This window comes from Aphanomyces invadans (assembly GCF_000520115.1).
Source record: "Aphanomyces invadans strain NJM9701 unplaced genomic scaffold supercont1.53, whole genome shotgun sequence".
NCBI lineage: Eukaryota > Oomycota > Saprolegniomycetes > Saprolegniales > Verrucalvaceae > Aphanomyces > Aphanomyces invadans.
The window spans coordinates 160,212-172,241 of record NW_008580198.1 but is presented as its reverse complement, the minus strand read 5'-3'; the positions used below and the strand labels follow the sequence as shown (position 1 = coordinate 172,241).

Genomic DNA, 12,030 nt, shown 5'->3' with positions numbered 1-12,030 from the left:
TTTATAGTTAACAAGGCGGTCAATAGAGTAGTCAATGTATACTGCAACACTTGAACTTGCAGTTGCGGTATATCACACAATCCTTGGCGCGTTCTTCGCGATCCTTGATCCGCTCCAACTTCCTCTCCTTCATGTCCTCCTCAAGTACAAGTTTGCGAAGCTCCAATTCACCCTTGCTGCTTTTGTTTATAAACGAAAGAACCTTCAACATTTTGCCGCCATCGCCCCCGCCGGAGTCGTAGTCACCCTTCATCTTTAGCTTTCCTTGCGGCTTCATCACTTCTTCGGGCACGAAGGCCCCATTCTTCGACTTATGAGTTGAAGAATGATTGCGTCCGACGGTTGCTTTCTTCTCGTTGTCTTCGTCGACTTGGTTGTAAAGATCAACAAATAAGAAAGTCCTTTCTGTGACATTCTCGGCAGCACCCGAGGCTCGTGGCAAAGTGTTGTTGCTCTCCCGATGATCCCGTAAGAGGATAAGAAATATGGGTTGCGCCTTCTCTCCGTCGAATTGCGGGCGGTCAAACACGCTTATGGTGGCCAAGTTGCGTGCGACGGTGTCCCAAACGTCCATGATCTTGCCCCTACGGGCCAAGAATGGCATTTCTGTACTTATTTATGATCTTGCCCCTACGGGCCAAGAATGGCATTTCTGTACTTATTTGGGTCAGTAGCAGGACGTCTTCGCGCTCGGTGAAGACGCGGCGCTTCACTGGTGTTGTCATCACTTGCTGAATGGGAAAAGAATGAATCCCTCTCCGAGGGCCATGGGAATAGAATGAAAATCAGGTTTCTTGAATTTCCTTAACGGTTTTTTAGGGGTTTCTTGAAACATGCGGTGGGAAGCGAAACAGGAAACGAATGGACTGTTTTAAAACCATTCTATTGCCTCGTTCAAATGGCTTGTGATGCGATCCCACAATGGACTTGCCCTGTCGTTGCTGATGTCTAGATCTTTTGGACTGCCATGTCCAGCGTGCTCAGTTGCTCGAATTCCTGCGGCTTCTGCTTCTTGCCGTTGTTGTCATCATGCTGGGTCTCGTCAAGATGATAAGTAGCTATTGACTCTAAAAGCCAATAAAACCCACTGAAAGCTGTGTGTTTTAACCAATCAGGTTGTCAATTTTCATGCCCCCAATAGGATGGCCGAGCACACCTGCGATAACGATGCTGTACAGGAAATCAACAGAGCAGTCGCCACATAACTGCGCCGCTTATCGCCAAGCGAATTCTCAATGAAATGGGCTGGTAATTCATAGCCTCACGTTATTGCGCACGACGTGTAAATACGGATACCGTATGGGAATTCTGCTAGATTCAAGTGGGCTGCCGGCAGGACGACCTCGGCGTCCGGAAAAATAACTCGTAATTGAGCCTCGTGGATCGCATCACGCAGGACTGCCCACTTCCATACCGCGGGGCAAAAACCAACCTGATGAAGTCGTCGGAAGTACAGCGGTCCCAGGTCGCATCAGATTCCAGCGGTATCCCTGCTCTGATAATGACGTTCAAACTATTTAACGTGGAGTTCGCATGGACGTCGAATGCACTGGATTGGCGCGTTAAATATCCTCCATATCCGGATACGATTGAAATCGCGCACACGCGAATTTTTTTCACGACTGTGATGGGCAACGAAAGCGCCAAGCATCTTGGGATATGCGCCACCGCCTCGTCCAGCCATGCCAGGACGAAGATAACTTAATGCCCCTCACTGCCTCTGTGGATCAAGCGCCATTGGAACCCATGCCCGTCGAATTCTGGCAAGAAGTGCACGATACCATGCACGTGAACCCCACGACCTCTCGTCCTCGAGCGCGACCACTTCGGCCGTGTCTTCCACCAGCACCCGCCCCACTGTTGCTTCCATCCGATCTCCTAGCTATGCACGATGGACCGCTTCGCATCAAATTATCGCGATGTCGGCCATTTATGCAAACGTCTTTCCACCTCATTCCGTCGTCGCGTCCTCCGGCATCCACGCAATCCAATGTATTCCTGTCGTGCTATTCTTCTACATGTGTCCTGCAAAGTTGGCGCGGTCCACTACCGTCGACGTTGGGGCAGCTCTCGTGCTTCCTTCGCTTGGGCTCCACTTGGACGTGATCTTGCGTCGGTGCGTGCAAAACTCGACGCATCCGTCGCCCGTGATGTCCATGTCTCCATATTTGCTTTGCGTGCCATACATGCCGCCAAACGAAAACGGCTCCCTACTCACGGTTCCATCGTGAACGATGCTCGACGACGAGATGCGCATACCGCGGGACAGGGACGCCCACGTTGACTCCAATCATGCCGGCGCGGAACCGCGATTGAAAATACTCGGCGTTCCCACCATGGCTCGTATAAATGCACGCGGCGTTGCCAAACGGGCTAGCATTTTCGATCGCAAGCGCTTCTTCAAACGAGTCGACCTAGCCCAGCATGTGACAACTATCGCAGCAGCAGAGTTGACGTACTTGATAAACAGAAATGACGGGCCCAAAAATCTCGTCGTGCAGCGCGGCGTCGCTCGGGTTTGTATGCAGCAACACGGTTGGCCCGACCCAGTACCCTAGACATGATGTTTCATAACAAACCGAAAGACAATGACGTGGCGCGCTGACAAGTCCCCACGTACCTTTCGATTCCTTGGCCCATGGACGGCCATCCACCAAGACACTGGCACCCCCCGCTTCAGCTTCGTCAATATACTTCAGGATTCTATGCCAACAGTGCAGGCATATCAAATTGCAATGGAATCACGACGAGTTCGAAGCGTACCGACGCTGGGAGGCCGCGTCGATGATGGCGCCAACTTGACCAGCGGCCGTTCCTCGCGTCAACGCCTTGGCCTTGGTCACCACTGCATCGACCAGCGCCGAACAGTCGCCCACAAGAAGCAGCACCGACGCCGCCATGCAACTAATCAAGGGTTGCAGTCACGCCAGCGCTAACGTAATGGAGAACGCAAAGGCGCGTCATGTACCGCTGCCCAGCGCATCCTGCAAACGAAGCGACGACGTCACGTGCAGTGGCATCCACAGGTGCATCGGGCAACGCAACCAAGTGATTCTTTGCCCCACCCAAAGCTAAGACGCGCTTGTCGATGGCGCGGCAACGACGTGAAATGAGTTGAGCAATCGGCGACGATCCGACAAACGTCACCTGAATAACGCAAGTGATGCGTGACAAATCCAGACAGCTTCCCATGTCATGTCAAACAATTCCATGAAACGCAAGATGCGTCCGAGAAAGGGAGCATGGCACACGACAAGCCGAATGTCAAACATGGCATTTCTTACCGCTTTGACGTCGGGGTGATCGACTAATGCAGTCACGGGGGGAGCTTGTCCGTGGACGATCTGAAAAAAAACTCGTCATCGCACGTTTTGTCCGAGAGATGCTTACCTGAAATACACCAGGTGGCACCCCCGCCTGTGCGAGAAGCTGGGCCACACGGGTCATGGTGGCGGGGACCTACGCATGAAGGTGAACACGAGAAGCAACGTGCGAAGGGGACCTTCTCGGACGGCTTGAGGATGACACAGTTGCCAGTGGTGAGCGCAATCGGGACAGTCCACAGCGGCACCATGACAGGAAAGTTGAACGGCACGATGGACACAATGATCCCCAATGGATCGCGGGTTTCGTGGCACGTGATTCCACGACTGACTTCCAACACACGTCCTTGGAGAAGTTGAGGCAAGCTGCATGCGTACTCCACCGTTTCATTCCCCTGCAAGGAGAAACTTAGTCTTCCTCTTCTACCGAGTGAAGACAGGACGAAGTACCTTGAGCACACTCGCAATGGCTTCGCTCTTGTTCTTGCCATTTTCCAGTACCACAAGGTCGGCCAGTTCGTCGACATGATGGCGAATCAGTTCGTGAAACTTAAGCATGATTGCCGCTCGTGCTTTCACCGTCATTGCGCTCCAGGTCCCAAACGCTTGTTTTGCGAACGCGACGGCAACATCGACGTCGGTCTTGTCCGAGAGCGTGACTTTTCCAATTACATTTCCCGTGGACGGCGACTCGATGTTCAAGTACCCCCCCGCTTTTGCGGGTGTAAAGACGCCATTGATGAAGTTGTCGCAGACAAGGGCTGCCGGCGCCGCGTCGGCCTTGCAACGCTTGGACGGACTTTCGGGCATGGTCGCTTGGCGATAATGTAAGATTGTTGAAAGATCCCACAGAAGCGACGAGGGTTGTTGTCGTCCGGATACAAAGAATCATCCCGAAGACTGTTTTAATTGGCTGAAAAAGAGGTAATATCTTCCATTTGAACCAATCAATATACACGTCAATGACCAAAGTTCAACTTGACTTGGGTTCATTGCTCAAGAGCGCTCATAGGAACAGACTTTCCTTCCAAGCGAGGTGGCGACGCCGGCAGCACATTTTGGTGCGAGCTAGCTTGATATGCACGTCCATCCTTGTCCTGTTCTCCCGCCGAATACAGCTAAATGGAATTGGAACACGGACCCATCCCCACTTGCCTTGTGTTGCCATCTAGAAACATGCATGCACCGAGACTCTGGATTTGCCTCGACGCATGACGTGGCATCTCCAGTCTTGCCTTTGGTCCACTAACGCATGAGCAATCCCGGCAGTCCCGCACGACAACGTTGTTGAGAAATGAATTGTTCACCATGGGTTTCGACGTCAAGGGGTTGCGTGTTCCACTTCCTGTTGCTCCACCATGGCCAATCTATCGGTCACATTGGTTTGCCACAGCCGTCTCGATTCTCGCAAACTCAACTACATGAACACGGTCATGGATTTGCATGGACCGCGATGAATCCGTGCCTTCTCCCCACGTGGCTTGGCTTGCTACGGCGTCAAGGACGCACGCTGGGGCACCAAACGAATGACGAGAACGTTGGCCGTCTTTGTGTAGGGCACTGAATTCAGCCAAACCGTCGAGAATTGCCTCGTCGGGTCGTCGTGCCCATGTCTTTGAACATTGAAGCACGATGACCAGCTCTACGGCTTGACGCACGAGGCGATGGACCTTGGCAGGATACGTGCAAACACGGAATCCACACGTTTCTAGACATCGCGAATATGACGTTCAATTGGCTCCAATTGGCAGCAGTATCCTATTTGAAGCTGCTGCTGCTGCTGCTGCTGCTTTTGACCAAAGGGCGCTGCATTGGCACAAACTACGGCGTGCACAAGGCGCGCATGCCCCCATTGCCGCCGAGAGTTTAGTGTGAGACCACTTCATACCTCGTGGCGATGGCATTAGTAGGCTCCAAGTCGCTCGGTCACCAAGTCGGGCACGATTCACACACCACGTTGACGTGCCCCCATCAACATGGCATTGGATGAAGTAGGCTGGCAAGCTGCCGTTCGTGGTCCATCTCGATTCCGTTCTCATCACGGCTGGTTTCCCTTGAACCTCTAGCGAAAGTTTTGGTGAGTCTAGAGTGGACTGCTGCTATCGTCGCGAGGTGTCGAATGATTGGAATTCATGAGCATTTCCCTGCTTCAGCTTTCAGTCGTGCGCCACGCGACGTTGTGCTTCATCCTGTGTACGCGAACGACACTTGGAATTCTCACAGTTGGGCCAACTGATGATTCAAAGCACGATCGGTGCTTTTTCTCGATTTCTTATCGTGTCGGTGTACGCTTCTCGACTTGGACGGTGGGGTGTGTCTGAAGCCACGCTAGCTGCCGAATCGCGTCGGGATCGCACGTTAGAGCCACCGAGCCCATGAGCACAGTGTAAAAGTCCGTCAAGAACGCGACCAGGTCACGGGACGGAAGTCCAAAGCCAACACCTGGCGTCTCCACGAGGGCATCATTGAACACGGCCAGACGCAGGGTCTTGCAAGCGTCTCTTTCCTCGGAGAGACGTGGCTGGACATAGTCAAATTCCAGGAAGGACAGCCCCCACAACGTCAGCAACTGCCGTCGTCGGGCAGGGGGCATGACATCATTTACGACTTCGTCCGAATTAGATTCCAAAAACACGGCGCGACATTTGGGGTGTCCGTGGCGTCGTGCTTGGTCATGCAGCGTCCTGAGCGCGTTGTCGGTGAGGTAGCGACCAAGTCCTTGCCCTTTCGTATCGACATTTGGATTAGTAGCAATATACGTCACGAGGCCACAGTTGCTCCTGCGATAGTACTCAAAGCACACGCCAGCTAGAATAGTCGACCTGCCCTCTTTGTCGAGAAGAAGGAGTATGTGATAGAGGCACTCAGAATCGTGACTGGATTGTGTCAGTTGGGCATGGAAACTTTCGAGATCGTCCAGTTCTAGAACATCATCAGGTTCTTATCAACGGAGGTGTCTTACCGTCTGGGTACATGCCAAAGCAAGGCTCAAGGATATCGTTGTAGAAGCGCTGGAGCAGCAGTGGTTCGTACGCCGCATGCAAGGCCACGACCTCATGGCCTGCCGGTGGTGTCATGGCTCAACCCCGCCAATTTTGAACTGGAAAAGCGATGATCTGCATCCATTGGTTGAAAAACTTGTCTTTTATCCAATCCATAGTGTCTATGGCAAACGGCGCGCATCGATTGGTCCTCCGCTCCATTCAAGGTGGATTATCCGGAAATTGCGCCAATTTTATCCGGGGACTCCATTCGCTCTCCAATCTTCCGCCGGAAGCATGCGAACGCGCCGAGGTGGAGGCGTCGAGAACGAAGCTGACGACGTGATCGAGATCAATGGCTCGCCCAACGTAGATATCTTACAGCGCTTGCCGCGTCGTCGTCACCGGGCGGTTCGCTACATTGAATCCCTAGATGCCTATGTATGTTGCACCGTCTCCAAGGAACTCCTCTCACCGTTGAGGCATGCTGTAGAGTCAGCCTGCAGAAGGACCGAAGTCATCTCAACATGGTACAGCACAGCCGTTGTACCAACGGCACCCAAGGTCACCACGCGAGTCGAATCCACCTTCGGCGGATGAAGAAGAGATTGACGAGAACGAATACGACGACGAGGATGAGGAGAACCTTGACGAGGACGAGCAAGAATCTTTCGACACAGCTGAAGACGACGGTGAATCTGTAGAGGACGAATCGGATGATCCTCCAAGTCCTGATATCAAGCAAGAAAGTCCAGGATCTGCTGGTCTTGGGTAAGCGAGAGAAGCCACGCTGTGACCGTCTAAGATCCATCTAAAGGCGTTCAACTTCGCGACTCAACGTACGCTCTGCTGCCGAGCCCACGCAAGATGAAATCAGGTTCGACGGAAACACCACCATCGAAACAACCCTCGTCAGGCATGCTAACGTGGGCCATACAGAAAATCCAAGAGACCTGTCGTTCGATCATCCCAGGAGGAGCCCGAGGAAGACTCGAGGTACAGCGATCTAGCTCGTTCATGAACTCATATGTATCTTGCGACAGAGCCACAATCTCCGAGCCAGTGGATACGTCTACGCGGAGACTATCCACTCGTCGTCGACGGTCTGGAATTGGAGAAGATTCAGATTGCCAGCTGTACACCTTGTCAACTGCCACCTTCTTCCCCCTGCCTGATCCATCCCTGTTCGCCTTGCGTAGGGTAGATACAGCAGTGACGAACGGTCCAGCTGCCGATGGCACTTTGACTGGTCGGTATCCTACACGTCGGCGCATCTCGGGTCTCGAAGGGAACACGGTGTCGGCGCTTGAAACGTTGCCACCACCGAAGTCCCTCAACCGCTCATCCCAGCGGTACATGTCGCGTCAGGAACTTTGCGGATTGATGGTTCTTATGTAAGCAGGTACCCCTTGCGAGACCGATCGCGCCATCATCGCCATCGCGACTCGTTTGACGAGCCCAACAAGACAATATCGGCGTCGTCATCAATTACATCGTTTCAGTCCACTCGCGCAGCCACCCAAGTCTTGGATCGCGCAGCTCGGTATGCCCTTCGGGCCAAGCGCGAGAACAGCGACGTGGCTATGTCATCTCCAGAGAAATCCAGCCAGCAGCAGGGCGGTTATCACCGGTCCACAAAGAGCTACTCCCTCCGCGATCGAAGTAGCATTCGTCGTCAAGTGACGGCTTCTGCGCCGCAACCAAACTACCCTCTCTACGACGACTTCGGCGATGCGCGCCCCCCGAAACGTTCCAAACACCATGTCGATCGTCAGCCCTCGCGCAAGTTCTACGCTCTCTCGAGCTCGTCGTCGTCTGATTCGACTTCCGATGGGGAAATGCAAATGATCAAGCGCGGCAGCAGTCGAAGCAAGCACGGCCGGCGGTCGTCCAAAGGTTCGTCGGTGCTGGACACTGACAAGACCAAGGCCTCGCTCCCAGCTGACATTTCTCCTCTCGATATTGACCCGTCAATCACGTGGGATTCCATTGGAGGGCTCAAATCCCACATACACGCGCTCCAAGAGATGGTGCTCCTGCCACTGTTGTACCCGGAATTCTACGCCAAGTTTGCCCTCTCTCCACCGGCGGGCGTTCTCTTCTACGGACCTCCTGGCACGGGCAAAACGCTCGTGGCCCGCGCGCTGGCCAACTCGACCGGCAGCCAACGCATAACGTTCTACATGCGGAAAGGCGCGGACTGTCTTAGCAAATGGGTCGGCGAAGCTGAGCGCCAGCTGCGCGTGCTTTTCGAACAAGCCAAGAAGACGGAGCCCAGTATCATCTTCTTTGACGAGATCGACGGTCTTGCACCAGTCCGCAGTGCGAAACAAGATCAAATCCATGCCTCTATCGTATCGACGTTGCTTGCGCTCATGGACGGTACGTCCGTGTGGTAGCGTTTTCAATTCGGATCATTTTTCATGCATTTGCTCCAGTCGGGCTATTTGACAGCGAGTTGTTCACGGACTTGCTCCATCGTAGGCCTGGATTCTCGCGGTCGTGTGGTCGTGATTGGAGCAACGAATCGGATCGACGCAATCGACCCTGCTCTCCGTCGACCTGGTACGTTTTCTCTTTATGTTTGGTGGCGTCAAGGTTGTCGCAGGTCGCTTTGATCGAGAACTTGCGTTTACCTTACCGAATGCGACGGATCGCGCAGCCATGCTCGGCATTCACACCAAGAAATGGCAGCCGCCGCTTTCGACGTCATTCAAAGAGCAACTCGCCAAAGAACTGGTCGGGTATTGTGGCGCTGACATCAAAGCTCTGTGTTCGGAAACTGCCCTTGTCGCGTTCAAGCGGTCCTTTCCTCAAGTTTACGACACGCCGGCGAAACTCGACGTGGATCTGACGGAAATGCGCGTGCTGCGGTCGGACTTTCAGCTCGCCCAAGCTAAGATCGTACCGGCTGCCGCGCGGTCGCAAACGGCCGTCGCAGCGCCCCTGCCTCCCCTACTCGCCCCATTGCTAGAGGTATGTACCCTATTGCCTCGTTGAAGTGGAAAAGGTCCACTCGAGCCGTAGGAACCGCTGGCGAAATTGGTCCACTTAGTTCACGCATCGTTCCCGACCGGGTTATTCGCCCCGCCGCCTGCGGTCACGACGAATGCCGCTCCGATCTATGACTTGGCCACGACAACGTGCTCGCATTGTTTGAATTCATTGCCAAACCACGGCGACAACGTGTCCGATCGGAATATTCAATCGTGCGAATTATGCCGGTCCTCGTTCCATGCGACATGTCTTGCCTCACCAACTCGGTGCTTCTCGTGCATGCCTTCGTACACGTACATCCCGCCGTCCCTCGTGCGGTGCCTCGTCTTTGGGACGTCTGGTGCGATGGGGCAGTCCGTGCTCACGTCGGCCCTGTTGAGTGCCATGGATGGGCTTCCTTGCGTCGAATTTGATCGCTTCAGTAGCCCCGCACAGTGGATGACCAAGTGGTCCGAGGTGCTGACGCGGGTGCCATGCGTCGTCTACTTTCCGCACTTGGATCAATCTTGGAACGATCACCCGACGGAAATCCCGGCCTTGTTGCATCACTGGTTGCAGACCGCACAGCACCTGCCCATCGTAGTCGTGGCCACAGCGTCCACCGTCATGCTCCCTGCCGACTTGGTGTCGCTCTTCCCGCACCAGTATGAAGTGACGCCGCCCAACGAAGCCGCCCGGCGATCGTTCTGGAGTGCCGTGGGCACGTGGGTATCGAGTCCACCGCCGGCGGCGCTCCCGCCGCCCAAACCACTGCGCGTGGTGGCGCCGCCGAAGGCCAAAGAACAGACGAAATCGACGGCGTCGGTCCTGACTGACCAAGAGCAGCACCATCTCCGTGAACTCCGCATTTTCCTTGAAGCTGTGGTTTCGTACTGCATTCGCCAAAAAGCGAACGCGCCGTTTGTGGTGATCGAGACGATGCTGGACGACGGGTCGACTTGTCGACGGCACATGGACTTAACCACAATTCGCGACAAAGTCCACGATGGCGAGTACACGACATGGGAAAAGTTTATGGAGCACATCCACGAGATCGTCCAAGATGCGTACGCCGCCTACCCCAAGTACAGCTCGATGCGGTACGCAGTCGTTGTGGGTCTTCCTGTGCGAACCACGGATCGATCGATGTAGGTACATTGCTCATGCCGCCGCCAACATGCAGGACAACGTGATGAGTTTTGCGCATCGGTTCCGAAAAGAACAGGGGTATGATCTGTTTGCTACGTGCCGCGAGATCCAGCAAGCCAAGCTGGCCACGCGACCAGTCCCAGCCCCCATGCGCCTGAAGCGGCCCGGCGCGCTTCCGCCATCGATTTCACCTCCTCCAGTGGCCGTCGATCTGGTCGAAGACGACGCGGTGAGTGATGAAGTGCAGGAAGTGTTTGCCGTGGGCGATCCGGTTTTTGTCGCCAAGCGCACTGGCCCTGGAATAAACAAACTCGGCGGCGCTGGCCGCGTCCAGCATGTCTACAATGCCACAGACGATGGAGGACTCAAGTACGACGTCAAGTTCATCTTGGGCGGGTTTGAAAAGGAGGTGCGTGCTAGCAACTTCGATAGGTCTCTGATCCATTGAAAAATGTGCGGTGTAGGTCGACGCCAAGTACGTGCGGCGGCTAACTGAAGACACTGTCCAAGCCAGCGTTAAAATGCACGCGACGACGACTGTTGTCGGGGCTAACAGTCGAAGGGCGGCTGCACCCACTGCCGACGATATCTTTGACGCAACTGTGTGGCCTCATTTGTACCAAGCAGGCTGGGAGTACCTTCCTCCGCCGGTGGGGCTGTGGGTTGCCGACCCTCCCATGGACTCAGAGGGGACCGACCACGCACTGTCCAGAGCCGAATGGATGGAACGGCACCAGTGCTTTCCATCCCGCGACGACGTTCTTGCGTTTGTGAAACAATCGCCCGACTACGCGCGCCTGTGCTTTGGCCAACGGTGCGCTCGATTTATAGTCCATATGGATGGGAATTCACGCGGGAACGAAATAGATATGTTGAAAGGAACATTGCCGACGGATTAGTCGCAAAGCCTGTGCCGTGGACGCCCCAAGAGGAAATGTACTTCATGATGCTTGAAGACAAAGCAGCATCGCCAACTCAAGCGGCCGACCGAGACGGGTCGACTTTGTCGGAAACCCCGGCGTTCACAGTGGACGAGGTAGTGTCGGTGGAAAGGTTGTTGGGTGCACTCATCATGTCCAGGACCAAGTACGTGCCATCGTGGAAGATTTGGTCCAAGCGACCAACGGATGGTCTGTCGACGCGCTGCGGCAAGAACTCGTGCAACTCAACCATATCGTGTTGGCTCATCGGCAACACTTTGACCGACGGCCGATGATTGAGGTGATTTTTTCAACAGCGCGGTCTACATACTGACGGTGGATTGGCGGTTGTAGGCGCTGCGAGATCGCGTTCAGGCTTTCCATTAAGGGAGATGGGATCGCTGGAGGAATCGCGGCGACGCCACATCTCACACGTGGGCCCGAGCATTCTGCTCCTTTAAACTTCGGCTTTCCCCCGACGCGCCTTGAGGATTCACAAGCCAAGGATCTCATTCGTGATGGATCGTGAGCGAACGAGTGGAATACACAACAAGATGGAATATTTTGCTTGCTTGAAAGATATTTTGGTCTAAAATTGCATTGTCAATTGCAATTACAGTCCGTCCAGAAATTATAGACGCACCTGGAAATTTTCGTGTTCGTCATGATGCGATCCTGTTC

General features: G+C 54.4%; 3 protein-coding genes across 4 annotated transcripts; 1 reads left to right on the top strand and 2 right to left on the bottom strand.

The window, feature by feature from the left end:
- Positions 1-1,845: 1,845 nt before the first annotated feature.
- On the bottom strand, positions 1,846-4,166 carry H310_13551 (methylmalonate-semialdehyde dehydrogenase (acylating)). Its single transcript, XM_008881101.1, has 10 exons — positions 3,774-4,166; positions 3,503-3,718; positions 3,391-3,459; positions 3,285-3,344; positions 2,969-3,147; positions 2,764-2,904; positions 2,621-2,703; positions 2,460-2,554; positions 2,260-2,414; positions 1,846-2,210 (listed from the first exon to the last, which is right to left on the bottom strand). Exons 1-10 carry the CDS (start codon positions 4,131-4,133, stop codon positions 2,015-2,017), a joined length of 1,554 nt encoding a protein of 517 aa, XP_008879323.1. The 5' UTR covers positions 4,134-4,166; the 3' UTR covers positions 1,846-2,014.
- A 1,380-nt stretch (positions 4,167-5,546) lies between these two features.
- H310_13550 (hypothetical protein) lies at positions 5,547-6,400 on the bottom strand (the record flags this gene model as incomplete). Its single annotated transcript, XM_008881100.1, has 2 exons — positions 5,547-6,245; positions 6,286-6,400. 2 exons carry the CDS (start codon positions 6,398-6,400, stop codon positions 5,596-5,598), a joined length of 765 nt encoding a protein of 254 aa, XP_008879322.1. The 3' UTR covers positions 5,547-5,595.
- Positions 6,401-6,601: 201 nt separating this feature from the next.
- Positions 6,602-11,935, top strand: H310_13549 (the record flags this gene model as incomplete). 2 transcript variants are annotated; one of them, XM_008881098.1, is made up of 12 exons in its annotated part: positions 6,602-6,745; positions 6,798-7,075; positions 7,504-7,656; positions 7,707-8,686; positions 8,789-8,869; positions 8,913-9,280; positions 9,332-10,380; positions 10,433-10,838; positions 10,894-11,243; positions 11,297-11,465; positions 11,510-11,650; positions 11,704-11,736. In XM_008881098.1, 12 exons carry the CDS (start codon positions 6,602-6,604, stop codon positions 11,734-11,736), a joined length of 4,152 nt encoding a protein of 1,383 aa, XP_008879320.1. The 2 variants fall into 2 exon arrangements, with proteins under 2 accessions (XP_008879320.1, XP_008879321.1); XM_008881099.1 differs by lacking the exons at positions 6,602-6,745; positions 6,798-7,075 and having other exon boundaries at positions 7,468-7,656; positions 11,704-11,935.
- Positions 11,936-12,030: the final 95 nt, after the last annotated feature.

Excerpts from the sequence above, each read along its gene's own strand:
- H310_13551 (XM_008881101.1), bottom strand. The coding sequence starts at position 4,133 with ATGCCCGAAAGTCCGTCCAAGCGTTGCAAGGCCGACGCGGCGCCGGCA. Across the intron at positions 3,460-3,502 it reads TCCTCAAGCCGTCCGAGAAG|GTCCCCGCCACCATGACCCG; the intron begins GTCCCCTTCGCA and ends CTTCATGCGTAG. Across the intron at positions 2,211-2,259 it reads GTGGGCGTCCCTGTCCCGCG|GGAGCCGTTTTCGTTTGGCG; the intron begins GTATGCGCATCT and ends AACCGTGAGTAG.